The sequence below is a fragment of the Artibeus jamaicensis genome, unplaced genomic scaffold (assembly GCF_021234435.1).
Source record: "Artibeus jamaicensis isolate MK-2021 breed Jamaican fruit bat unplaced genomic scaffold, CSHL_Jam_final contig_760, whole genome shotgun sequence".
Lineage (NCBI taxonomy): Eukaryota > Metazoa > Chordata > Mammalia > Chiroptera > Phyllostomidae > Artibeus > Artibeus jamaicensis.
This window is the reverse complement of record NW_026521955.1, coordinates 774,942-800,428: the sequence shown is the minus strand read 5'-3', so window position 1 is coordinate 800,428 and position 25,487 is coordinate 774,942. Positions and strand designations below refer to the sequence as shown.

Below are 25,487 nucleotides of genomic sequence, written 5' to 3'. Positions count from 1 at the left end.
GCTATTGTAAATTGTGCTGCTGTGAACATTGTGGTGCATAGGTTCTTTGAAATTGATGTTTTAGGATTCTTAGGATATAATGCTAGCAGTGGAATTGCTGGGTCAGAAGACAGGTTGATTTTTATTTTTCTGAGAAAATTCCATACTGTTTTCCATAATGGTTGTACCAGTCAAACTGCAGTTCTTTGATGAATCATTTGTTCTTGCCAGTCTTGTACCTCTCTTTCAACTTGTTCTTGGTCTCCCACTGGGCCTTGAGTCTCAGAGTAGGGCCTCTGAAGATCTCCTAGTTGACAACAGTTTTGTCCAAGGGGATATCCCTACAGTACCTTGTGGGCATGAAATGATTATAGTCAGAAACTTTCACAAAAGACTTGATCTTGGACCTCTTGGCAGTTTTCTTCTGGCCAGTGGCAGCTGTCACTTTGCAGGGATAGTGGTCACTTCCAGGCACCAGAGCATGAATATAGGGATGGTCTGAAGTGCCATCTTCAGTGTCCATCAAGATGACCACTTTGCTTCCGGAGTAGCATCTGGCCAGGACCAGTACCACCTTCTCAGGTTTCATAAACTTGACCATTTTGACAGCAGCCACAGAGGCCTACAGCAGAAAGGCTAAAAAAAAAAAAGAAAGTTTGCCATTTCCCCTTTTTTCTTTAACCTTACTTCCCCAGAAAAATAAGCCAAACAACAAAATGCATGAATACATACTATACGCCTACAGATGTCTTGCTTTAAGTAATAAACTCAGTGTTCTTAGTTTGCATTGAGAACACTTCATAGCATATATCAAGTATACTTTTTCAGTTTTACTTTTATTAAGATGCTCCAAGCTCTAACCAAATGAATCATTTTGCTGGATCCTGTTATGATTCACATGTCCTTCATTATTTCTTTATGCATAGAATGCCCTTCCTATTCAGCCCCATGAGTTCATGTCCAAAGTCCTTCCTCTCCTTGAAGGTCATTTCAAATAATATGTCCTCACGCATTTCTTCTTTCTCCACTTTCATGCCTTTTTGAGCTTTGAAAATAATTTTGTGTTTCTAAATTGCCATTATACTTTGTCACTTCATTTTCAGAACCTAACATTGTCTACTTTGCGTACAATTATACAGGTGTGGGAAAAGTTGGTTTACAGTCGAAATACAAATAATACAATAATTAGTAAATAATAATACAAGAAGAAACTGTTCCACATGTAACTGGAAACCTACTTTTGCCCAGCCCTGTATATTTAGTTTTGTGTGCCCTGGATTATGCCGACAGTTCTGTTAGAGCAGTACTATCTGTATTTAAGTACTTATTTATAAAGCCTGTACCTATTTACTGAATACATGTATTTTAGACATGATGTATTATTAGTCAATGGAAATACTGATTTTAAACTGTCTTAGGAAGAAATTAGAGGCATATCTGTGAATTGAAAATTGAACTTTTGGATTGGTTAATGATTTTGAATGTCTGTCTGAGGCTTTTTCTTTTTTTAGGAAACAAAGGTTATGATGAGTTGATCAGTTCTTAAAATTTAAGCTAAAATCTTTAAAAACTAAAGCTGTGAGAACAAGGATGTAGATAAATAAATACCTCAAATATTTTAATAGCATAGAATTTTAGGAGCGGTTCTATGACTTTTTTGAAGGAAACTTGTCACTATCATATTTGCTCAACATAATTTAACATATGTGCAAATAGTAATCACCATAATCTTTCATTTATTTATTTTTCAGAGAATGCAGAGTCTATCGATCTTAAACAATTTTTTGACCAACATTTTTCACATATATATTATGTGTTCTTTGAGAATTTTGTGACTATTGAAGCTAGCCTTAAACAGAAAGGTAAGATCAATTCTGGTTTATGTTGATGTTTCAAATAATTGTCATACATGTTCATTTAAAAATAGACTCTTGGACTGTGGAATTTTATTAGTATTGCTTCCTTTTTTAGTCAAGTAGCTTTTTAAAAAAATTTAACCTTGATTGTATTTTTTTTCTATTACCATTGAGTCCCCTCATACTCCAATCCCCACACTGTTGTCTATGTCCATGAGTCCTTTTTCAGTCACGTAGCTTTTAATAGCCTGCTCACAACTGTGGGTTAATAGTACTATTCTTACTACTTTGAGTAGGCTTAGGAGATTCGTCTTGTTCCTGGTCAGGTTTACTTGTTTCCTTTCCTTTGCTCTCCCCTAGGAGCATTTGTCAGGTTTCAGCAGTCATTTTCAGAGTTCATTTAAAACTTCTCTTTAATATATTATGATTTGTTTTTAGACATAAATATGTATAAATTTAATTGTTGAGAAAGAGTAGAGAGAGATACTCTAATATTGTGTTCACGTTGAACAGAATACTTTAAATATTTTATTAAAAATCCCTGAGAAAAAACTTTAGTGGTAGAAGTATTTTAGGCTATTTAAGTGGTTGTTAACAATGAAGATAAAAAGGTTATGTTTAAAATATTTTTCTGTAAAAATGTTTTAGGTCACAAGTCTCAAAGGGAGGAATTGGATGCTATACTTTTTATTTTTGAGGTAAGTACCAGGTAGTCTAACTTTATTTTTCTAAAAATAGTTCTTGGAATATACAAAAGAATATATTGAATTATAAAATATATAATATCTGCTGTGCTTTTCAAAAACTAAATCACCGAATCGTGTTTTTTTTTTCTTTTTAACCTGAAAATATACCTGATTTAATTCTTAATTATTTTTTTGAGGTATGTATACTATTTTCACATATAAACACAATTATGTTTTTATGCATTTGACACCAGAAAATTGGTACTGTATTTAATATGTTTACAAACAATTAAAATTTTAATTTAAGGGAGGTTTATACAAATGGAGAACTTTGTGTTTTTAAATTCAAAAACACTTGAGGATAATGATACAGCATAACAGAGGAACTGTTATATACCTAAGGAATTTATAGTTTCTGCTTTAACTGCTTTTCATTGCAAACGTGTATAAAATAGTATTAAATAGTTTATAAATTGTTCTGCATTGCTTTGGATGGTTGTGGGATAAGTCTTTATTGCTAAATAAACAAGGAAACAACAATATTTGATACTTCACTAACATTTCTCTTTTATTTCCACTACAATAATAAAAACTAGGGTAAGCCCTCATCTGCTCCCTATCCCGCAGGAATCTGCTTTTAAAATAATTTCTTGTCCTTTGTCCTGTCTTTGAAATCAAACAGTGATAGCAGTTTTCTACTGTTTATCAAGAATTTAGAAAGTGGAGAAAACCAGGATTAGACTTTGTGACTTGAAAGGCATAGTAAGGAATTTGGAAGTCACTTCCTAAAGATTTAGCTGTTCTTTGTGCTGTGAATTAAAGAAAACTTACTGTTTTGTATTTTGATGCAGTTTAGAAGAATTCAAGCAGTCTGATTAATACCTCTCTTAACTGTTGATTTAGCTATGATTTAGTCACAGCTAAAAAAAGATAGCGTGGGTTTTTTGTTGTTTTTTTTAGAGTTTCAGATAGAAGTAACTGGTGTTGGTATCTGTTCTGCATTTATTGTCATTAGTTATTAACCCTGAGGAATTTGCTTATATTTACCTCCCAAAGTGTTTGCATGAATTGTTTGTAAGGCAGATATTAAAACACAGATGTTTTGAGAAAGATTAAAAGTAGCCACAGAGAAAAGCGAGATAATAATTGCTGGAAATCTTCCTTCAGACATTCATGCTTGCTGAATTCAGGAAACTGAAATGATTGTTAAGTTAATCAGGGTGTTCTTTCTATTAATAATATTTATTTTTCTATGTGTAATACATACTCATTAGTTACTCTTTTAACAGTAATGTGTGTCTTTAATGAATCACTAAATTTTATTAGAAAAAAAGATGCTAGATACAGGTTTTTGTCTTTTGGAAAAAAAATTTGGTGATGTTTTCTACCTATAACAGGAACAATAAATATGTACCTTTAGAGACTAATGGTGATTTTTTTAATGAAAAATTATAAACAAAGTGATTTGTTCTTTCTGGAATAAAAAGCTTTATTATGTAATAATAATATGCCATTAGACTTATATTCTGTTTGCAGTTAAGAGTACACACAATTAAATTAATTTTTATATTAACCACATAAAAACATATAGACATGTTTATTTACATTTTATAAGGGGTTAAATCTAAATAATAATTTCATGTCATAATTTAGGAATGCTTTTGAGTAGTCGCAAATTTGTCTTTTCTACTTTCTGTAATTTTATTTTTCTACACCAAAATAAATATAATTATACAATTGTTGGCTAGCTGTGGAAGAAATATTAAGAGGGCAAAGGTAAAGAAGTTTATCTCATGTGGGACCAGCATTTATCTGTGAAGAACTTTGTAATTTCTTCATCATCTCTTGTTTGAGATGGAGTAAAGAAGATCATATCAAACAAAGGGAAGATAGAGAAGCATAAAACATGCATAATATCCTTTGAGCCAAATAGTATATAAAAGTACAAGTTTTAGAAATTGGCATATTGAGGTTGGAATTTTTGTTTTTCTGCTTTTTTGTTTTTGAAAGATTTTTGTAGTTTTTAAAAGAATTTTCATGTGTTTATGTTTAGAGAGAGGAAAGGGGAGAGAGAAAGAGAAGCATCAGTATGTTCTGCTTCTTTATGCATTCATTGGTTAATTCTTGTATGTGCCCTGACCAAGGATGGAACCCACAACCTTGGTGTGTTGGGAAGACACTCTAACTAGCTGAGCTGCTCCGTCAGAGCTATTCTACTTTCTAACCTAAACACAGTACTTTAACCCATTTTCTCATTTGTCGAATAAAGTTACTAAATTCTTTTAGGATAGTTGTAAGAATTAATAAGATACCATTATATAAAGTGTCTAGTTTTAAATAATAGTAGTAGTAAGAGCTGCAGTAACACCACACACACACAAATGTACAGTAAACAGAGTACTGAGAGCTTAGTTCAGCAGCATAGTGCATACAGCAACCGTGAGTGCAGAATAATCCACACATATGCAGTATGTTAAAGGCAAAATTCTGAAAGTGTTATATGTAAAAGTTATATGTCCAGTTAATGGAAATATACACACACACACACATATACATACACACATATATAATATTATAGGACATTATAATATAGAATATATATACACACATATATGTGTATGTATGTATATTAACTTAATTTTATAGATCTCCAGAATTTTAAAATTTTGTTTTAAAACCTGTAGTCATTATAGGCATTTCTTTGGGTTCACATGAATTAACTCAGTAGTACAAGTATTTCATGAGATTTTGGTGAAATCAAAATATTTCCTCATGATTTATCAAAACAGGAGAAAGAACTACATGAAGAGAGAAAATGTCACAAATCTTAAAGAATTTAACTCTGAAAGAATTAAGCACTTGCCAGTGATATCCATAATGTAGAAATTCTAAGAATAGTAAATAAGCATTTTGAAATATATTTTCCACATCAGTGTAAAATATACATTTCATTCATTTACGGTTCAAGTCTTTGTTAGTGTAGCTTGTTGTTTTGGGGGGTTTTCAAAAGTTACATATGCCAGTGCAGAAATAGTGCCAGTATTCAGATTACTCGAAAGACTAATTTGTATTTGTATTGTAATACTGTCTTTTACATAAGAAACTTTTAAAGTCTTAGTGTAAGCTCTTTAATTTTTCACATTTCACAGAATGTGGATTCATTCCTTGCTTTTCCTTCTTTTTTTTAATCATTGTTTTATTTATATTGATTTTTAGAAAATTTTACAACTTCTTCCAGAAAGGATTCATCAGCGATGGCAGTTTCATAGTATTGGTAAGTAATTTAAATGTGTATTTAACATTTGAAATAAATATTAAATACTGAGAATATAAAATAAAAACATAGAAGAAGGATTTCCTATCACAATGTCATATTGAATTTCTTTGTTCTATCTGTTCTTACTCTGCATACATTAGCAATGATGGTAGTATGATAAAACCAAAAACATAAAAGCAGACTTAACTTCAGAATTAATATATTTGTGAATCAAGAATGGAAAAGTAATGCAAAGTGCCGAATAGAGCAGAAGCAATGGGCTCCAGGTTCAAAAGCAGGCAGTGTAGTTTGTCCCACAAAAAAAGGGGGAGAATTGGAGTTAATCTTACTGTTTGAAGAATCAAAATAGAGCTTCCCAGCTTATAAAACAAAGGTGACAAGAAAAAGTAGGAGAGAAAAACCTGCTATGGGTTATTGTCAGAGACCAAACAGGTAAGAGTTCACAGACTTTCTGTTACCAGGTACTAAACTAAGATCCTTTCTGACTTCGAGTAGTTCTATAACAGTTACAGTGTCACCCCAGTGCTCTGAAGGTGTAATAATAAGATATTCCTCTTCATGTTATAGAGGAATCTGCAGGTAAGCAATTGCTGGCTTTAGTTCACTGTCTTGATGACAGCACTGACTGCTAGTGATTCTCATCACCCTTCTCTTCTGGGGAATATATGGACAGCCACCAGGTCTGTTGAAGTAGCATGTTTATAACCCTTATGTTAATTTGTAAAAATTGTATTTGTTTCTCTTAAAAACAAGTCATATACTGTAACCAGAGGGGTGAGGGGAGGGAATATCAGGACATGTGGACAGTAACAAGGCGGGGGTGGAAATGGGAGGGAGGTGGGGAGGACTGGAGGGGTGGGGGCTGGGATGGGGGTAAAAGGCAGGAAGAAAATTGTACTCGAACAACAATTAAAATAAAAAAACAAAAACAAGTCATAGATGTATTTAGGTCCTACATTTCTTAACCAGTTACAGCAAATGAAATCTCTGAGACTTTGAAACTGTAAGTCACGCTAATTAGGAGTTTCAGAAGAAAGAAAAAAAGGAACCTTATAACGTATTAGATGCACAAGACAAAGAAATATGGCCCAAATGAAAGAACACAGCAAAACCTTAGAACTAAGCGATGATGGAGAATTTAAAGCCCTAGTGTTCAAAATGTCCACAGAACTGATTGTGCTTGGTCAAAAAATGAAAAAACAAAGGAAAGATACCCAGAATGAAATAAAGCAAAATATTCAGGGAACCAACAGTGACAAGAAGGAAACCAGAATTCAAAGCAACAATTTGGAACAAAAGGAAGAAATAAACATCCAACTGGATCAGAATGAAGAAACAAGAATCCAGAAAAGTGAAGAGAGGCTGAGGATTCTCTGGGACAACCTGAAACGTTCCAGTATCTGAATTATAGGGGTGCCAGAAGGAGAGAAGAACAACAGCAAAATATTGAGAACTTATTTGAAAAAAATAATTAAAGGCATTTTCCCCAATCTGGCAAAGGAAACAGACTTTCAGGAAGTCCAGGAAGCCCAGAGAGTCCCAAAGTTGGACCCAAAGGAATACACTAAGGCACATCATCATTAAGTCACCCAAGATTAAAGACAAAGAGAAAATCCTGAAAGCAGCAAGACAAAAGGAGACAGTTACCTACAAAGGAGTTCCCATAAGGCTGTCAGCTGATTTCTCAAAAGAAACCTTACAGGCAAGAAGGGGCTGAAAAATACTTGAAGTCATGAAAGGCAAGGACCTCCAACCAAGATGACTCTATCCAGCAAAGCTTTCATTTAGAATGGAAGGGCAGATAAAGTGCTTCCCAGATAAGGTCAGGTTCAAGGAGTTCATCATCACCAAGCCCTTATTATATGAAACGTTAAAGGGACTTATCCAAGAAAAAGAAGACAAAAAATACGAACAATAAAATGACAACAAACTCACCACTATTAACAAATGAACCTAAAAGAAAAACAACGAGGGACTTCCGCCAAGATGGAGGCATAGGTGGATGTGCCGTGCCTTCTCACACAACCAAGATTAGAGAAAACTAAATATTAGCAACAGAAAGCACAGCCAGAACACGGAAAATTGAACTTTTCGGAAGTCCGTTAACAACAAATTCTTCAGCCTGACTGGTAAGGGGCGAAACCAGCGGCTGGCAGAGCAGGGTTGCACAGGAAAACTCGGTCAGACGGGCTCAGGTGCGGAATCCAGGCGCAGGGTTGGACCCAGTGAGCGACCCAGCGAGCAACCAGGCGAGCGACCTCGGGGGGAGACAGCCAGGGCCGGGGCTGCGTGTTGACTGAGGTCGCGCATTTGTGCGAGGGTGGACAGGCGAGAGAGTGGGCGGTTGGACCGGGCCGGCAGGTCCCCACGGCAAGCGGCAGTGGAGGGCGCTGCCATTTCCCTGCTCTGACCCCACCTCCACATACAGCGTCATAACCCAGCGACTCTGAGTGGCCCGGCCCAGGTGAACCACCTAAGGCACTGCTCCTCTGCACCCAGCTGTGAGAAGCGGCAGAGGGGGTCGCCATTTCCCTGCTCTGGCCACGCCCCCACATACAGCGTCACAACCCAGCGACCTGGGAATCCAAGGTGCCGCTTCTCACATTTAAAGGGCCCGAACAGACTAAGAATGGCGCAGGAGGATCTCAGAGCCCCAGAGCCAATAAATCTAAGCGATGAAGAAATAGCAAAACTCACAGATGCACAGTTTAAAACATTGGTGATCAGGATCCTTACAGAACTGGTTGATTATACCGACAAATTAGACAAACATATGAAGGCAAAACTAATTGAAATGAATGGAATTGCACAGGACACCAATAGCAATGAAAAGGAAACTGGGACTCAAATCAATGGAGTGGACCAGAAGAAAGCAAATAATGGCCAAACAGAAAAGAGTCAAGAAGCAAGAATTCAAAGAAATGAGGAGAGTCTTAGGAACCTCCAGGACATCTTTAAACGCTTCAACATCCGAATTATAGGGGTACCAGAAGGGGGAAAGGCACAGCCACCAGTGGAAAACTTATTTGAACAAATAATGAAGGAGAATTTCCCCAATCTGGCAAAGGAAATAGACTTCCAGGAAATCCAGGAAGCTCAGAGAGTACCAAAGAAGTTGGACCCAAGAAGGAACACACCAAGGCACATCGTAATTACATTAGCCAAGATTAAAATGAAGGAGAGAATCCTAGAAGCAGCAAGAGCTAAGGGGACAGTCACCTACAAAGGAGTTCCCATCAGACTGTCAGCGGATTTCTCAAAAGAGACCTTACAGGCAGGAAGGGGCTGGAAAGAGGTATTCCAAGTCATGAAATCTAAAGACCTACAACCAAGATTGCTCTATCCAGCAAAACTTTCATTTAAAATGGAAGGACAGATAAAGTGCTTCTCAGATAAGATCAAATTCAAGGAGTTCATCATCACCAAGCCCTTATTATATGAAATGTTAAAGGGACTTAATCTAAGAAAAAGAAGTTAAAGAAACATGAACAGTGAAAGGACAACAAACTCACAGTTAATAACAACCACACCTAAAACTAAAGCAAACTAAAAGGACAGCTAGATCAGGAGTGGAAACATAGAAATGAAGATCTCAAGGAGGGAGCAACAGGGGAGTGGGAGGAGGAGAAGGGGGGAGAAGGTACAGAAAATAAGTAGCATAGACAGTAGATAGAAAATAGATGGGGGGCAAGAATAGCATGGGAAATATAGAATCTAAAGGACTTGAGACACATGGTCATAAACTAAAGGGGGGTGATGGTGGGGATGGGGGGTAGGGAGGAGGGGAATAAAGGGGGAATAGAACAACTGTAACAGCATAATCAATAAAAAAAATTAAAAAAAAAGAAAAGAAAAACAACGAAAACAAAAACTAAGCAAATAACCAGAATAGGAGAAGAATCAGAGAAATGGAAATCACATAGAGGGAGTTCAGTGGGGAGGGGAAAGGGAGGACTAAGTGGGAAAAGATACAGGGAAGAAGAAGTATAATAAGTAGGCGTAAAATAGATGGGGAAAGATAAAAATGGTATAGGAAACAGAGGGCTCAAAAACTTATATGTACAACCCATGGACATGAACTAAGGAGGGAGGGGAACACTGGAGGGTTGGGGGGGCAAGGTGGAGGGGGGGAAAGGGGGAAATATTGGGAAAACTAATAGCATAATCAATAAAAATATTTTTTAAAAAACTCTGGACACACAGAGGAGGCATTGATATGGGGGCTAAAAATTCAAAATAGTAAAGCCTTTTAGAATAAACTTCTTAGGTCAAGTTTGAGTCTAAAAATGAAGCAGCCATAATAAATTAAGAATTCATACAACTCAATAATAAAAGTCCATTTTTAAGAATAGGAAAAATATTTGAATAGGCATTTTACCAAAGAAGGCATGAATTGCTGATATGATGCTCAATAGAAGTGAAGCCCTGTTTTGTATTTCATAATCATAAAAATGCCCTCAAAGGTTGTCTGTGAAGCAGCCTTTTGAGATATCTGAACTTCGGAAGTTTACTGTGCCTTCTGAGGAATGTAGACTTAAATCTCCATAGACTCTTAGGCTATTTAGTTGTCATGATTGATAATATTCCAGTAAATATCTAACTTGAGAATATACATAAGTGGTTATTTTTCTTTGTTACTGAGAAGAATAAAAAAAAACTTGTGTTTCTTTTTTGTCTTCTGTGTAAAGGAAAATAAATCTGACTTGATTTTCATTCAGTTGAAAATACTAATATATCTTTTGGTTTCTTCGACCCATATGCTTATAAGAGTGATTTTCGTTTTCAACTTTTCAAACAGTTGATGCTAGCATAGATTTTTTTCTGTGTGATTTCTAACTTAATTTTTAAAAGTTTTTGAAGTATTTTGTGGCTCAGAATATAGTCTCAACTGGAGAATGTTTTATTGTGGTTGAGAATGTGTATCTGTAGTCATTTAAAATATTACATTAATGTATGGCAATGATATTATTTTTGTAAAGATTTTATTTATTTTTAGAGAGAGGGGAAGGTAGGGAGAAACAGGGAGAGAAACATCGATAGGTTGCCTTTTGGAGGCCTCCCAACCAGGGAAAGAACCCGCAACCCAGGCATGTGCCCCTACCGAGAATTGAACTGGCAACCCTTTGGTTCACAGCCTACACTTCATCCACTGAGCTACACCAGCCAGGGCTGGTTTATCTTTATAACTTTAAGGTGGGGTGGTATTTAATTAGACACAGTAACTAAGTGTAAAAAGAAAAACTTGTTAAATTGACTATTGAAATTTAAAACTTCTGTACATTAGAAGATACCACCTATCCCATTCAGTAAAAAAATAGTTGAGTTACTTGGAAGAATGTATCTCCAATTCGTAGAACTGACATGGAGTTAGTAGTCAGTACATATAAGGAACTCTCATGTGAAACAAAATAACCCAACTGAAAAATAAAAGATATGACGGGCCATCTGCAGAAACTTGAGTAACCAAATAAAAAAATGCTGAATGTCACTAGGAGGCATCAAATGAAAACATTAAGATATTTAACACTTAACACTCATTGACCAGTGTTTTGTGTTGCCAGTAATGTGTTACTGTAGTACTCTCATATATGCTGCTAGCAGTACTGCTAATCTTAACTACTTTGGAGGGAATTTTTCAGTATTTAGTAAAGTTGTGATTAATTTTGTTTCCATTTATATATCCTGGGGAAACTCACACATACAGGGAATCATGAACAAGAACATTTACTATAATCTTTGGAATAGCAAGTTTTGAAAATGAACCAAATGTCCTGACATTAAGATAAGTATTAGAAGCTAATGTTAGATGTAAAAGGAAAAGCAATGTATAGAATGACTTGTTTTGTATGACACCATACGTACAGGGTTTTGTTTTGTTTTTCCTATGTCTTAAACCTCAGCCTTAACTCAGGTTTGATAAGTTTTCCACTTATGTTCTTTTTTTGTGTGTTCTTTTTCTATTCCAGGTTCTAGTACATGATACCACACGGCCATTAGCATATGTAAATTTTTAGGAGAGCTCACGACTGGGCTTTACATAGTATTGCCTTAAGAAATTGAGTTTGCCCAAACATAAGGAAGGGAATTGCAGATAAATTAACAGTTTGTTGAAACATTAAACCTTATTTTCCTATGACAAATGAGACTTAAACCAAATAAAGTCACAGGCTTGATCATTTGTATATAAACTCTACTAGAAAGAATAAAAAATAGAGGATTAGAACAAATAGTTATGAAATAAATTTTTGTTACTGGTATAAATTTTTAAACATATAAAACAATTCTGTATATTTTATGGATTTATAAATAAGAGGTAATATAAAATATTTTTAGAGGTAATTAATACCAAAATCTGGATAATGGTTTCCTCTGGAAAATGATTCAGGATAAGTTCACAGGAGGCTTCGGTGGTGCTTGCACTGTTAGGTAAAGTATTATAGATAACGCGAATAAATGAGATTTTTGAAATTGTAAGAAACATAGGACTGTGTTTAGATTTGTCTTGGACAAATGGTGGACCTCTGGATGTTTGTTAATGTTATTTCAGTATTGTAGATTTGAAACATATAATTTTTTTAAATAATGGTTTTGTATATTTCGATGGTTTTGAATATTTTGAAAACTCAATGGAAATATCTGTTAGAAAATATTAGAGTTATACATGCTTATATGCTTCACTAAATGGAAATTTTCTATAGTAATTTTTAATTTGTATTAGTGATGGAAAAATATTTAATTATATTCTCAGTCTAAATAAAAAGTATATGTAGACTTATATTGAATATAATTTTTGGGTTTAGAGTTTGTTTCAATAGACTACATCATATTTAATTGCAGTAAACCATGTGTGGAATAGGTGGCTTTTTATATATTCTTCTGGTCCCAAGATTATGGCCGGAGGAATAGCACGGTCACCAACAGTAATTTGTAGGTTGCCAAGGACTTGTTTTAAAGTGTTTTCAAGTCTGACTGAGAACGCTGACATTTGGAAAAATATAAGATGTGAATATCTAATGTTTTCTCTCTAGGATTGATTTTGAAGAAACTACTTCACACAGGAAACTCCTTGAAGGTATATTATGATATGTCTTTTCTATGACTTTTTAAAAAATAAATAAAGCATACAGTCTTTTTTCTTTTTGTAAGATGTTATTTGTTTTTAGAGAGGGGGAATGGAGGGAGAAGGAGAGGGAGATATACAGATGTGGGAGAGAAATATCAATTCATTGCTTCTTGCATACCCCCAGCCCAGAACCCAGCCCCCAACCCAGGCGTGTGACCTGACCTGCAGGCAGACCAGCAACATTTTGGTTTGCGATAATGCCCCACCCACCGAGTCAAACGACTCAGGGCACATATAGTCATTTTTTACATCAACTTTTTCCTAAAGAATTTTGAATTGTTTTTAGTCCACTTAATTGAACTGAATTCATTTAAAATATAGCAACATACGCCATATGTATGAAAATAAATACTAGGTTGACCAGGCTATTGAAAACTGGTGTAGTTTTGCCACTGTATTAACTCATTCACCAGAAATACTTTTACTCTGTGGTCTCCAAAAGACAAAAGTTAGTCACAAATTATTATTCATTTTATCACAGCTAGTATAAAGGAAGGTAGGAGATTTATGTAAATTTTTTTTGTCGTTATTTTATTGTACTATGGTAAGAGAAGCTACCCAGACCAAAGCATCTTGCTGTAGGTTAGCTAAAAGTTATATTGTACGTCATTTTGGCATCAAGGTTTGGGTGTAACAGTAAAAAGGAATAAGCCTTGCTACATCTTTAGCTTGTTTTCTGAGCAAACTATGTGGTAGAAGCAGTTAAATAGCTTCGATAGCGGCCAGTATCAGAGCTGTAGTAGGATGATTTCCAAAGTTCACTGAGGTTAGGTTAGCGAAAAACTTTGTTTTGCTTATCTGAGGTTGAATTTAAAAAAGGTCTTTTCCCAATTTTCTCCTGGGAGGGAATTTATTCATTCATTGAAATATGTATTGTCTTCTGTGTTTGGGGCATTGTTGTGGGTGCTTAGAAAACAGTCAGTAAATAGACCAAAATTCCTACTTTGTAGCTTAGCAGAAATGATAACTAAATGAGATAATTTTAGACAGTGCAAAGCTTTTTAAGGACAACAGCATTGAGTTAGCACACTAGGCTCCCCATACTCATTCCTCTTTTTACTAAACTTACTACAGCAAGGAAGAGTCATTGTCCTCTCTCTTCTTGCTTCTTGGATTAGACTGGTGGTTTATGTCAAGGAGGGAAGTAAATAAGAAGGAAACTATTTTCCCATTTTTTTATAATTGGAAATTGTAAAATAAAAATTACCTAACGGCTTTAAGTAATTGCAAGCCAAATTCAGTTTTTATTTGTTCAAAATCCATGAATTTAGATACAAAGATAATGAGGGTTTAATAAATGTCATGGGTGTAATATCCCACACCCTTTCCTTTCTCCTTCTCTCTCCTTCCTTCCTTTCCATTCTCTCTTGCAAAGTGTCATTCTGGAATTATCTTCTAGAGAATTTTGGCCTTCAAAAGAAGAAAGTATTTGCATAAGTAAAAGTACTGTTTTTCATTTGATTTTACCTTAGATCAGGAGGGAAGGTGTTCGCCTTTTCTTGTTATGGTTGCAAGCTCTTCAGAATAACTGCAGCAGAGAGCAGCTTTGGATGTTTTCCTGCTTAATCCCTGGGTTTGCAGCACCACAGTCTGAACATGGACCTCGAACTCTAGATAATCTCATCAATCCTCCACTTAACCTTCAAGAAAGTAAGATTCATGACATCTTATACATTAGTTTTTTAAATTTCCTGTGTAGTTTGTTAATATATTTTTAAATATTTTAAAATTTCTTGTGTAGTTTGTTAATGTTCTTTAAACAAATGTCTGTTAACTGGATAAGCTGAAGCCATATTTTAAAACATAGGTTTCATTCCGCAGGTATGATGAGTTAAACAGATCAGAAGATGATTGCCATTAAAAAAAAAAAGTGTTATTCAGATATCCCAAGAGGAGAGGGTGTGCCATGCCAGAGAGGCTGGCCACAGTGGGAAGCTCCTCAGGTGGGATGGGGGAATGTGGGGTGAGGGTCCTGGGCAAGAGCCCCTACTGTGATTTCTGCAGGGAGGTATGTTCGATGCAGGGTGAGCAGAGCTAGAATTGGCTAGTGTGGAAAATTTCAGCAGACTCTGGGGCATGAGGGTTGTCTCTGGTTGTCTGGTACTTGGCCCTATAGTGATTTGGTCAGGGGAATAGTAGCCCTGAGTATGAGTCCAACAGAGGAGGCAGTAGAGGTGTGGACTCTGGGTTGGCTGGTTTGTATATAAAAGGCACACTCTCAGGCCTGTCTTTACTATCTCTAGGAATTAGACAGTTCTGGAAAGGGCATTCTGTCTAGGGCCCTCAAGGCCCCTGATGTCAAAGCACCAGAAGTACATAGTTAAGATAGGCTGTTTACATTTATCTCTGATTCTAAATCTCATATATCATCTTGTATCTTTGAGTTCATTTGAATATGCATTAAAGCAGAATGTCTTTTACTTTGTGCAAAGAAGATTGTGAAAAACAATATTTGTCCGTTCCTGTAAGTTTAAGTACTTGGCTGATACTGAGAAATAAGTTTAGAGACCTGCCTATGCAAAACTAGGAACTGATTGTGCTGCTTAAGAAATATTTAAGAGAATTCACCTAGTTGTAGGTTGATTTTTCTTGAATTTGCATTTGTTTTAATGAATGTTTTTTAATATCTGAGAAGTAAAAGTATATAAAAGTTTTCTTATTTTATAAGTGCACTTTTGAAATCAAGGAACTAAGATGTTAACTTTTCTTTTTGAGAGGGAAATAGTATTTCATCCTTTGAATAAAGGGACTAGCTTAAAGTAAGCATGGTTGTTACCCAGTGTAATCAGATTTTTTTATAGATGAATAAACACATTCTTATTCAAATATTTCTCATATATTACAGAATTTATGTAATAGACACTCTTAATGTGAATTTTATTTTATTTTATTTTTTTTAATTTTTTAAAACTTTTTTATTGATTATGCCATTACATTTGTTCTATTCCCCCCCCCATTCTCCTCCACCCTGCATACCCCTCCCCCATCATTTCCCCCTTTAGTTCATGAACACGTGTCTCAAATTCTTTAGATTCTCTATTTCCCCTACTGTTCTTACCCTCCCTCTATTTTCTATCTACTGTCTATGCTACTTATTTTCTGTACCTTCTCCCCCCTTCTCCTCCTCCCACTCCCCTGTTGCTAACCCTCCATGTGATCTTCATTTCTATGGTTCCGCTCCTGATCTAGCTGTCCTCTTAGTTTGCTTTTGTTTTAGGTGTGGTTGTTACTAACTGTGAGTTTGCTGTCCTTTCACTGTTCATCTTTTTTATCTTCTTTTTCTTAGGTAAGTCCCTTTAACATTTCATATAATAAGGGCTTGGTGATGATGAACTCCTTGAATTTGGTCTTATCTGAGAAGAACTTTATCTGTCCTTCCATTCTAAATGAAAACTTTGCTGGATAGAGCAATCTTGGATGTAGGTCTTTGGTTTTCATGACTTGGAATACCTCTTTGCAGCCCCTTCTTGCCTGTAAGGTCTCTTTTGAGAAATCTGCTGACAGTCTGATGGGGACTCCTTTGTAGGTGACTGTCCCCTTAGCTCTTGCTGCTTCTAGGATTCTGTCCTTCATTTTAATCTTGGCTAATGTAATTAGGGTGTGCCTTGGTGTGTTCCTTCTTGGGTCCAACTTCTTTGGGACTCTCTGAGCTTCCTGGATTTCCTGGAAGTCTATTTCCTCTGCCAGAATGGGGAAGTTCTCTTTTATTATTTGTTCAAATAAGGTTTCCACTCGTGACTCTTCCCCTTCTGGTACCCCTATAATTCGAATGTTGGAGCGTTTAAAGATGTCCTGGAGGTTCCTAAGCTTCTCCTCATTTTTTTGAATTCTTGTTTCTTCATTCTTTTCTGTTTGATCATTTTTTCCTTCCTTCTGGTCCACTCCATTGATTTGAGTCCCAGTCTCCTTTCCATTACTGTTGGTTTCCTTTGTATTACCATTCATTTCAATTAGTTTAGCTTCCATATGTTTCTCTAATTTGTGACTAAAATCAACCAGTTCTGTAAGGATCCTGATAACCAGTGTTTTGAACTGTGCATCTGAAAGATTGGCTATTTCTTCATCGCTTAGATCTATGGGTTCTGGGGCTCCAAGTTGTTCTAGAGCCATTTTTGGTCTATTCGTGCTGTTAAGTGAGCGGAGCAAAGCCTTAGTTGTTTACCAGGACGGGGCGACCCAGGTCACTGGTTTGTGACGCTGTGTGTGGGGGCGTGGTCAGAGAGGGAGCAATGGCAGTCCTCTCTGCTAGCCCAGTCCGTCCAGTCACACCACTCGCCCAGGGCCTGTTTATCCGATCGGAATTGTGCGAGCCTGCTGCCCCGCGCAGGCTCCCTTCCTCACTGGTTTATCCGCACGCAGATGCGCGACCTACCGCAGACAGCCCGCCGCGCCTCTTCCCTGTGTGCTCCCGTAGCTAGCTCGCGATCTGCACCTTCGGCTGCTCGCGCACCACCCGGTTAGGGGATTTTTTCTTGCCAACCTGCTCCGCTGCTGGCTTCGCTCCTCTTACCGGTTTAGCTGAGCATTTAGTTGTCTTTGGACTCCGTATTGTCGATTTTCTGTGTGGCTTGGTTGTGTTTATTGTTGTTAAAAATAGTTGTTCTTAGATTTGGTTGTGCACAGAGGCAAGGTGGTTCCACCTACACCTCCATCTTGGCGGAAGTCCTTAATGTGAATTTTAAAATATCATGAGAAGTTTTTTCCCAAGTGAGATTTTATTTACTCTTAATTCCTACATAGCTGTCTGTACATTCCTATGTCACATTCCCTCAATTAAGGGAATTTCCCTCAATGAAACAGCTGAGTATTAAAGTTTATGATTGTTGTGATGGACTGTCAGGATGAGCTCAGACTTATTTCAAGGTTCAATCATTAGAATGCTTTCAAGCAATATAGCATATATTACGTATATGTAATGCACACATATTTTGCAGTTAAATTTTATTTAGGTTATATTATTGTATTGTTAAATTTGTTTTGTAATTGTACTAAACTTTTTTTTTGTCTTTGGATAGCTCAAGTCACTATAGAGGAAATCACTCCTCTTGTCCCCCCACAATCAGGAGATAAAGGACAAGAAGATCTCACAAGCTATTTTCTTGAAGCACTTTTAAAATATATAGTAATTCAGGTACATGTTATCTTCTTTGATACCACCTCCTTTGCTATGTTCTGTGAGTAATTTCCCTCCGTCTTTTACCATTATTCTTTCATAGTAGATATTTGCTTGTTGTCCTAAAGGAAGAGCGGCAAATTTTTACTTTCAAAAATATGTTAGTATGTCCTTTCTGAAGTAAAAATTATTGGAGACATTATGAACCTATTAGAAAGGAAGCTGGGAGGAGAAATTTTTTAAGTAGACTCACGTATACCTCCTTATATGAGTCATTTGTGTTTAGTACTTTCTAATTCTTTCATTTATAATTAGCAGCTGTGGTACTATAAATAAAAATCTAGTAACTTTGATTTAGGGATCAATCTGCCAAGAGGCAGCAGCTAGAGTGGTGGCTGAAGATGAGGCGGAGATGGGGGAGAAATGTAATTTACACTTTATTTTTAAAAATTTTTAAAGATTTTATTTATTTATGTTTAGAGAGAAGAGGAGGGAGGGAGAAAGAGAAGAAGGGAATCATCAATGTACAGTTGCCTCTTGCATGCCCCTTACTGGGGATCTGGCCCACAACATGGTCGTGTGCTCTGACCGGGAATTGAACCCTTAGTTTGCTCAATCCAGTGAGGCACACCAGCCAGGGCAACACTTTAAACTTATTTGTTTATTTGTACTTTTTAAATTTCAAGTGCATGTATTTTGTAATGTAATCTGTTTATCTCTGAGACATTAAGTGAGTTTGTCCTAATTGATGAAATCATTCTTAGCACATAACACATTTCTTGTAACTTTTCCAAACACAGAAATTCTCTATCACTCAGAAACAAAAGGTTATGAAGTCAATTTGTACCTTGAATAAATTTGCCAGGGTTTGGATCTTGTATAGTGTGACCTTTGGTAGATTACTTCTTTGTACTTAAAATAGAGATAAAAATAGTATCTATCCCATTTTGGTGTTTGATATTTAAAAAATTAGAGCAAAGTACTTAGAATAAAAAAGTATATCACACATAGTGAATGTTCTATAGTGTGTAGTTTTTGCTATCATTATTATTGCCAGATTTTTTTAAACACTTTTGTCCTTCATATAGATTTTTAAAATTGCTTTACTGGTTTATTGAGATATAGTTAACGTACAATGAACTACGGTGTTTGAAATAAGCAATCTGATTACACCCATGAAACCATCACCACAATCAAGATAATGAACCTCTCTATCACCAGTAAAAGTTCTTGGATCCCTTTGTAATCCATTCTTTCCCACCACCTTATCCCCAGTCAATCATTGATCTGATTTTTGTCCTATAACTTGCATTTTTCATATTTTCATATAAATGGAATTATATGGCACATGGGTGGTTTGTTTTTGGTCTTATTTGTTTCAGCATAATTATTTTTGAAAATCATTCATATTGGTCTACGTATTAATAGTTTGGTCCTTTTTATTGCTGAGTACCTTCCCATTTTAGTAATATACCACAATTTGTTATCCAATCATCTGTTGATGGTAATGTGAGTTATTTCTCGGTTTTGGCTATTACATATACAACTGCTGTGAATATTGGTAAACAAGTCTTAGTGTGCACATAAACTTTTCCTGGCATAAATACCCAGTAGTGGAATGGCTGAATTGAAGGGTGGGTAGGTGGGTATTGACTTTTTAAGACACTATCACACTGCTTTCCAAATGGTTTTACCCTTTTACATTTTACTAGCAGTGTGTGAGGCTGAAAGTTGATTCACATTCTCACCAGCAGTTGGTAAGGTTAGCCTGTAATTTTAGCCATTCTAAAGTGAGTATATAATGGTATCTCATTGGGGCCCACTTTTTGCCTTTACCATCCTCCTGCTTAGATAACTTCCTCACCCTACTGGAATTCTCACACCCCATATTTTACTGCTTTGTTTCCTCCTGCTGCCACCCTCACACCCCCACCTTATGGACACTGCCCTCACCTCTCTCAGACTCTGAGTCCACTCTAGGCCACTACTGCCTACACCCCCATTTTGGTTGCCCTACTTGTTGAGGTTAGGCTCTGATTATTGCCAGGTTTATAGACTGCCACTGCTTTCACTTCTCCTGCCCCCTCACATATTTTGTGCAACATTTAGGCTGAATTATTTTAGAAGATGCAAAGGGAAAAGTACATTAGTATCTTTTTTACTAGTAGAACTGAGTTTTGAATCAACTTTGACAGTTTTCCAGAACACATTTCAACTTCTAAGATTTTTGGAATATAACCTATATAATGTATTTGTGTGTCATTAGACCAAGTTTTAAGATTTGTTTTTTAAATATGTATACATACTTACATATAGCTATATATCTTCACAGTGTAACAGTTCAGTGTATTGCTCAAATAACCTTTTATAAACTTACTTATTATAGCTAATAATTGTTTCTTCCTTCTGGAATGATTCTAATTACATTGTGTATTTTAGGTAAAAAGTTTAGAGTGGAAGAACAAAGAAAACCAAGAAAGGGGATTTTCATTTTTGTTTTCACATTTTAAGAAATACTACTTGCCTTATATTTTTCCAAACATGTGCAAGGAGAACAGTTTATATCATCCTGTACTTGGTGGGTAATCTTTGGAAATTTTCTTTAAAAAATCAAGCATAAGAATAAAACATACCTCGGTGTAAAGATGATACTTGTTATCTGCAGAAAACTGATAACATCGAATATTTGTATTGATCGATTAGAGATGTTGGTTATACTGAAAGTGGAATTTTTATTAATTGGAAATTCTCATTGAGAGTGAAGAGATTCTTTTAAAAGCTTACTCTCTGGATCTCACCTATTGGATGAGACAGATCTCACTGTATTATAAATATCCTTTTTAAGGTTCTTCCAGGAGTTCAATTTAGTATGCCTTATTCAAATTCTGTATGAATAATTACATTGTTATATATTTTGGTCATCTCTTGTCCAGTATTTAGTGGCAGTGCCAAGAAGTTTGTTGGAATCTTGAGCCTAGAGCCTCACAGACAAATTCTGTGTTAGAAGCAGACCTCTGCTATATACAGAAGGCATTGGTAGTCTGTATGTGCAAATGTCCTTTTTCACCAAAAGATGTTTCTATTTTAAGCTCTGACAAATTTAGGCAACTAACAGGCATAGGCAAAACCATTAGGGATAGTAAAAATGACTTAGATTAGTCAAAGTAGCAAGCCTTTACCACTGGGAACATTATTTGCTTTAAAAATCAAGGAAAAAGTCTCATGTTTTATATAACTTCAAAATATGTGTCTCAATCTTAGGTTAATTGAAGTGAGCTCTCATTAATTTTAAATACAATTTTTAATTTTAAATTTCAGAAGCTTCTCTTTACTCAGACAGGATTCATTGAGCCTGTTAATGGTATTTTTTCCAAAAGACCTGTTTCTGTATGTTTTACTCTCTAGATTCTATGCTAATATTTAGCACATTATTTTAAAATGTCATTTTGTACTAAATCTACCTCTAAAACCAGGGTATCATCACAGTTTTTAAAAAATGTTTAAAATGTAGATTTTTCTAAGTACAGTTTCTTTCTTACTTATTTTTCCTTTTATTTTACATAGATATTCCACAGATGAGACCAAAGCCACATTATGTTATGATAAAGAAGGATGCTGAAACCAATGAAGTAATATATTGTACAAAGGAGCCTTTCATTAAGGCTCGTGTTATTGTCATTCGTTGGCTAGTTTCTTTCTGGCTTGAGCCAAAGCCACATACAGGACCTCATATTCCTGGGATGGAAGGTGAAGTCTTGCCAAAGAATATTCAGGTAATATACACATAACTTGCTAAAGTTAGAAATGGTTTAAGAGATTTGTCAGCTGATTTGCCTTAGAGTACATTTAAATCAAATAATAATAATATTTACATAAAACATAAATATATTTTATAAATCTAGATTTTAACAATAGTTATAGAACTGTTAGGCAGGGTAGATAGTAAACCAAGGCAGGGAAGGAGAGGACATCATGTCCCACCAGTTAACTCAGCAGTCCTGAGCCTGGTCTGGTAAAATTGCCAAGTGTTTTGAAAGTTAGAAGAAAAAACATGATGGCACAGGAGGAGGGGAGCTTGAAATTCTCTGTGTATAGTTTCCCACTATGGGAAAGAAAGCCTTTGAAACTGTATTCATCCCAAGGTCTGGAAAGGGGAGGAGAAGGTTCCCCCTAGGGAATCATCTTCTGGGAGGGGGAATCTAGAAGCTGGCTGTAAGCATAAAACCCCTAAAATCCCAATAGTCCATGCACTCAGAGTAGCTGGATGCCCACCTGTAGCTTCGTGCTCAAGTGTACTTCATAAATAAACTTGGTGTCTCATTTCCTCTATACGTGTTGTCTCTCTCCTGTTCTGTTCTTACGAGGAGATAAAAACTGAGCAGAGGGAGCCCCCTAACTCAGGTCTCCCTGATAACAGGACCAACAGTTTTCTTAACCAAAAAATAAAACTTGGAAGGTATAGAAAATAATTTCAGTCATATCTGATTTTCAGTTTTTATAGTTTGTTAATTTTATAGTATTAAAAATATCCCGTGTTATATGAATAAAAAATAGTCTGGATTTTACAAGTAAATTTTTGCAATTGGAAACAGTTTGCAATCAAATGGTTGTAGGACCTTCATAGTTCTTTTTAGATTTTTAGACAGTAATAATTTGCTAATTTAAAGTCTTATCACCAACTTGTTTCCTTTTTTCCAACAGGGACTCAGAGTCCAGAAATGTATAAAATTATACAGCTATACAATGGAGGGACTAATATTTTAAAATCTATTATTTTAAAGTAAATCTTCTTTTTTCACTTTAAATTTTTCCCTCAATATGTATTTTTTCTGAACTTGTACATACTATAGTATTTTTTTTCCATTTTATTTTTCTTTTCTCGGATTTCGTCATGTGATTTTTAAAAATCTTGCACTATATGTGTATTTTTTAAGACCTATTAAATCTTTTAAAAATTTTGTTTAAGATTTTATTTTTAGAGAGGGGAAGGAGGGGAGAATGAGTGGTAGAGAAACATCAATGTGTGGTTGCCTCTCAAGTGCCCCCTACTGGGCACCTGGCCTGCAACCCAGGCATGTGCCCTGACTGGGAATGGAGCTGGCCACTCGTTGGTTCACAGACCAGCACTCAATCCTCTGAGCCACACCAGCCAGGGCAACTTATTAAATCTTTAAAAAATATATGTAAAGTTATAATGTGTGTTAATTAGTTCATTAGCATTTAGAAAATCTGACTTAAATTTTCCTTAGCCTCCTATTTATATGGAGCCATGTGGTGCGTTCTCCTTAAAACTTTGTTTCAAGTTCTCTACAAAGAATTATTAAATGTAGAAACTGTCATCTCAGAACTTAATGGATTAAAATTATAGAGATTTTTTATTGGGAAGGCATATTTGAGATCATTTAACTAAACCTTCTTATTTTATATAGACAACAAAACTGAGATAAAAAATTGAGTAACTTACCAGAAAGTAATTTACCATACTTACTTAATAGTGCTTCTCTCATACCATGGTAGTAATTTCTTTATCATCACCTTAGGACTTTCACTTTTTCATCTTAAGTCATGGTGAAAATTCTATTAAGTTACTAGAGTATAGATATTTCTAAAAATTGTTTTGGCTTCATTTCTACTTTTGTCATAAATATTCTTCCATTTCTTTGATGTTGTTTTTTGAAGAAGTTTTTACTTGTGTAATTTTTGTCTAAGGTAAAATAGAGATGATTTGTACTTTAAGTCTTTATTGAATAAACAGTCTAATATTAAGTTGTTTGTTTATTATTGAAGTTCTAAGTTAACTCCATCTGCATTATTATTTTTTACCCAGCTTTAATTAGTAACTTCTTTATACTGCAAATATGCTGAAAAGCAAATCTAATTAGAGACGGGTAGATGACTAATGAGTATTACTGTATCACTTAGATGTTGAGTTATTTGCATTGCCGGTTAATTATTTAGCGTGAATTCTTTGGATTCTGTCAGTATTTGTTATTAGAAGACAAAATACCTAGATGATAATTACGATATTCTGCCCATTTTGTTTTTATTTTAGAGAGCAGCAGCTAGTTTGGTATCCAGAGAAGAAAACAAAAATGATAATGCTGATAAAACAGATAGAACTACAGAACCAGAACAGTCTCATTCTAATACAAGCACTCTGACAGAGCGAGAACCTAGCTCATCTAGTCTCTGTAGTATTGATGAAGAGCATCTCACCGACATTGAAATAGTTCGCAGAGTTTTTTCTTCCAAAAGGAGTAATGTAAACTTTGTCACAGAGATATTTCGTCAGGTAAAATACCTCTCAGTATTTTTAATTTGTAATACAGATTTTTGTCTTTAATATTGAATATGAAGGGGTGGGTAAAAATAGGTTTGCTATTTATGTCTTTTTTCATACACACAACTGTAAAACCTACTTTTACCCACCCCTGTGCTGACTTCTAGCTATTTCAAATTTATTTGAAATAAATAGCTATTTCTTCTTGAAAATGTTTTTTAAAGTTCATGTTTAGTTTTAAAAATTTACTATGTCTAATCCTTTAGTATTTTCTATTTATATTTTTTAGTTTATGGTGGTTTTAGTTTAGTAACTACCTCTTATACTGATTGGAATAATTTTCTTAGCTACTCTCTTTGTGGTTTGAAACTTTTCTATCATTTGATTAATTATAATATAATTACTTCATCCTTCAGTCTTCAGTCAGTAAAAGTGGTTTATCAATATAAGTGATGTTTTAATTGCCTTTATCCTCCCTTCAGAGGCTTAGTTTTGTCCTCAAATACATTCTGAAGTTAAAGTTGCTTAAGGTAGATATTTGGGGAATAAAATGAAGAAGGAGAGAGAAATTAAAAGAATGAAAGCCATTTCACATGATAGCTAGAAATTCCTAAATGCACATTCTCAATTACATAGAAATTTTGTGGAAAATAAACCTTATGAAAACTGATCATTTGCTTTTACTAGCAAAAGCATTTAACTTTTGTAGGTAAACATCATTGACTTTTGTAGCTGAAGGGGATTATTCAAATCTCACAGCAAATAAGTGGTATGTCCCAGACTAAAATTTCCAGATCCTGGTTCATATGTTAGTGCTCTTTATTCTATGCCATACTGCTCTCATGCCAGGGAGCTCCTGGCAGAGCAAATCTAAACATTGATTAATATGTAAATCAAAGCCTGAGACAGCATTAACCTAAGAAACAAACTGGTAACACTTTGTCCAGTTTTGGCAGTGTTTTGAGTTGCCAAGTTCAAGGTTTGTGTTGACTGGATATATGACAAATAGGAAAGGGAAGATACTTGACAAATGATGTTGGAATATTTTGTTTATGGGAAAATTTAAAGTTTATGGAACTGTTCATGTTTTCTAATTCTTGAGTCAGTTTGAATTAGTTTATTTTTCCAGGAATTTGTTTATTGCATTTGTTTTTAGATTTGGCAAATTGAAAT

General features: G+C 35.2%; 2 protein-coding genes across 8 annotated transcripts in view; one reads left to right on the top strand and one right to left on the bottom strand.

The window, feature by feature from the left end:
• The window catches only part of RALGAPA1 (Ral GTPase activating protein catalytic subunit alpha 1), a 272,343-nt gene that overhangs the window by 42,906 nt on the left and 203,950 nt on the right, over positions 1-25,487 (top strand). For all 7 annotated transcript variants that reach the window (XM_053672519.1, XM_037163988.2, XM_053672518.1 and 4 more), the window contains exons 2-10: positions 1,731-1,841; positions 2,484-2,533; positions 5,738-5,795; positions 12,827-12,870; positions 14,394-14,571; positions 17,937-18,052; positions 20,474-20,612; positions 21,599-21,807; positions 24,087-24,326. In XM_053672519.1, the coding sequence (XP_053528494.1) occupies positions 1,731-1,841; positions 2,484-2,533; positions 5,738-5,795; positions 12,827-12,870; positions 14,394-14,571; positions 17,937-18,052; positions 20,474-20,612; positions 21,599-21,807; positions 24,087-24,326 (1,145 nt within the window). The remainder of the gene's footprint in view (positions 1-1,730; positions 1,842-2,483; positions 2,534-5,737; positions 5,796-12,826; positions 12,871-14,393; positions 14,572-17,936; positions 18,053-20,473; positions 20,613-21,598; positions 21,808-24,086; positions 24,327-25,487) is intronic.
• LOC119062928 (60S ribosomal protein L27-like) lies at positions 287-580 on the bottom strand. Its single transcript, XM_053672521.1, has one exon. The coding sequence runs from the start codon at positions 578-580 to the stop codon at positions 287-289; it is 294 nt and encodes a 97-aa protein (XP_053528496.1).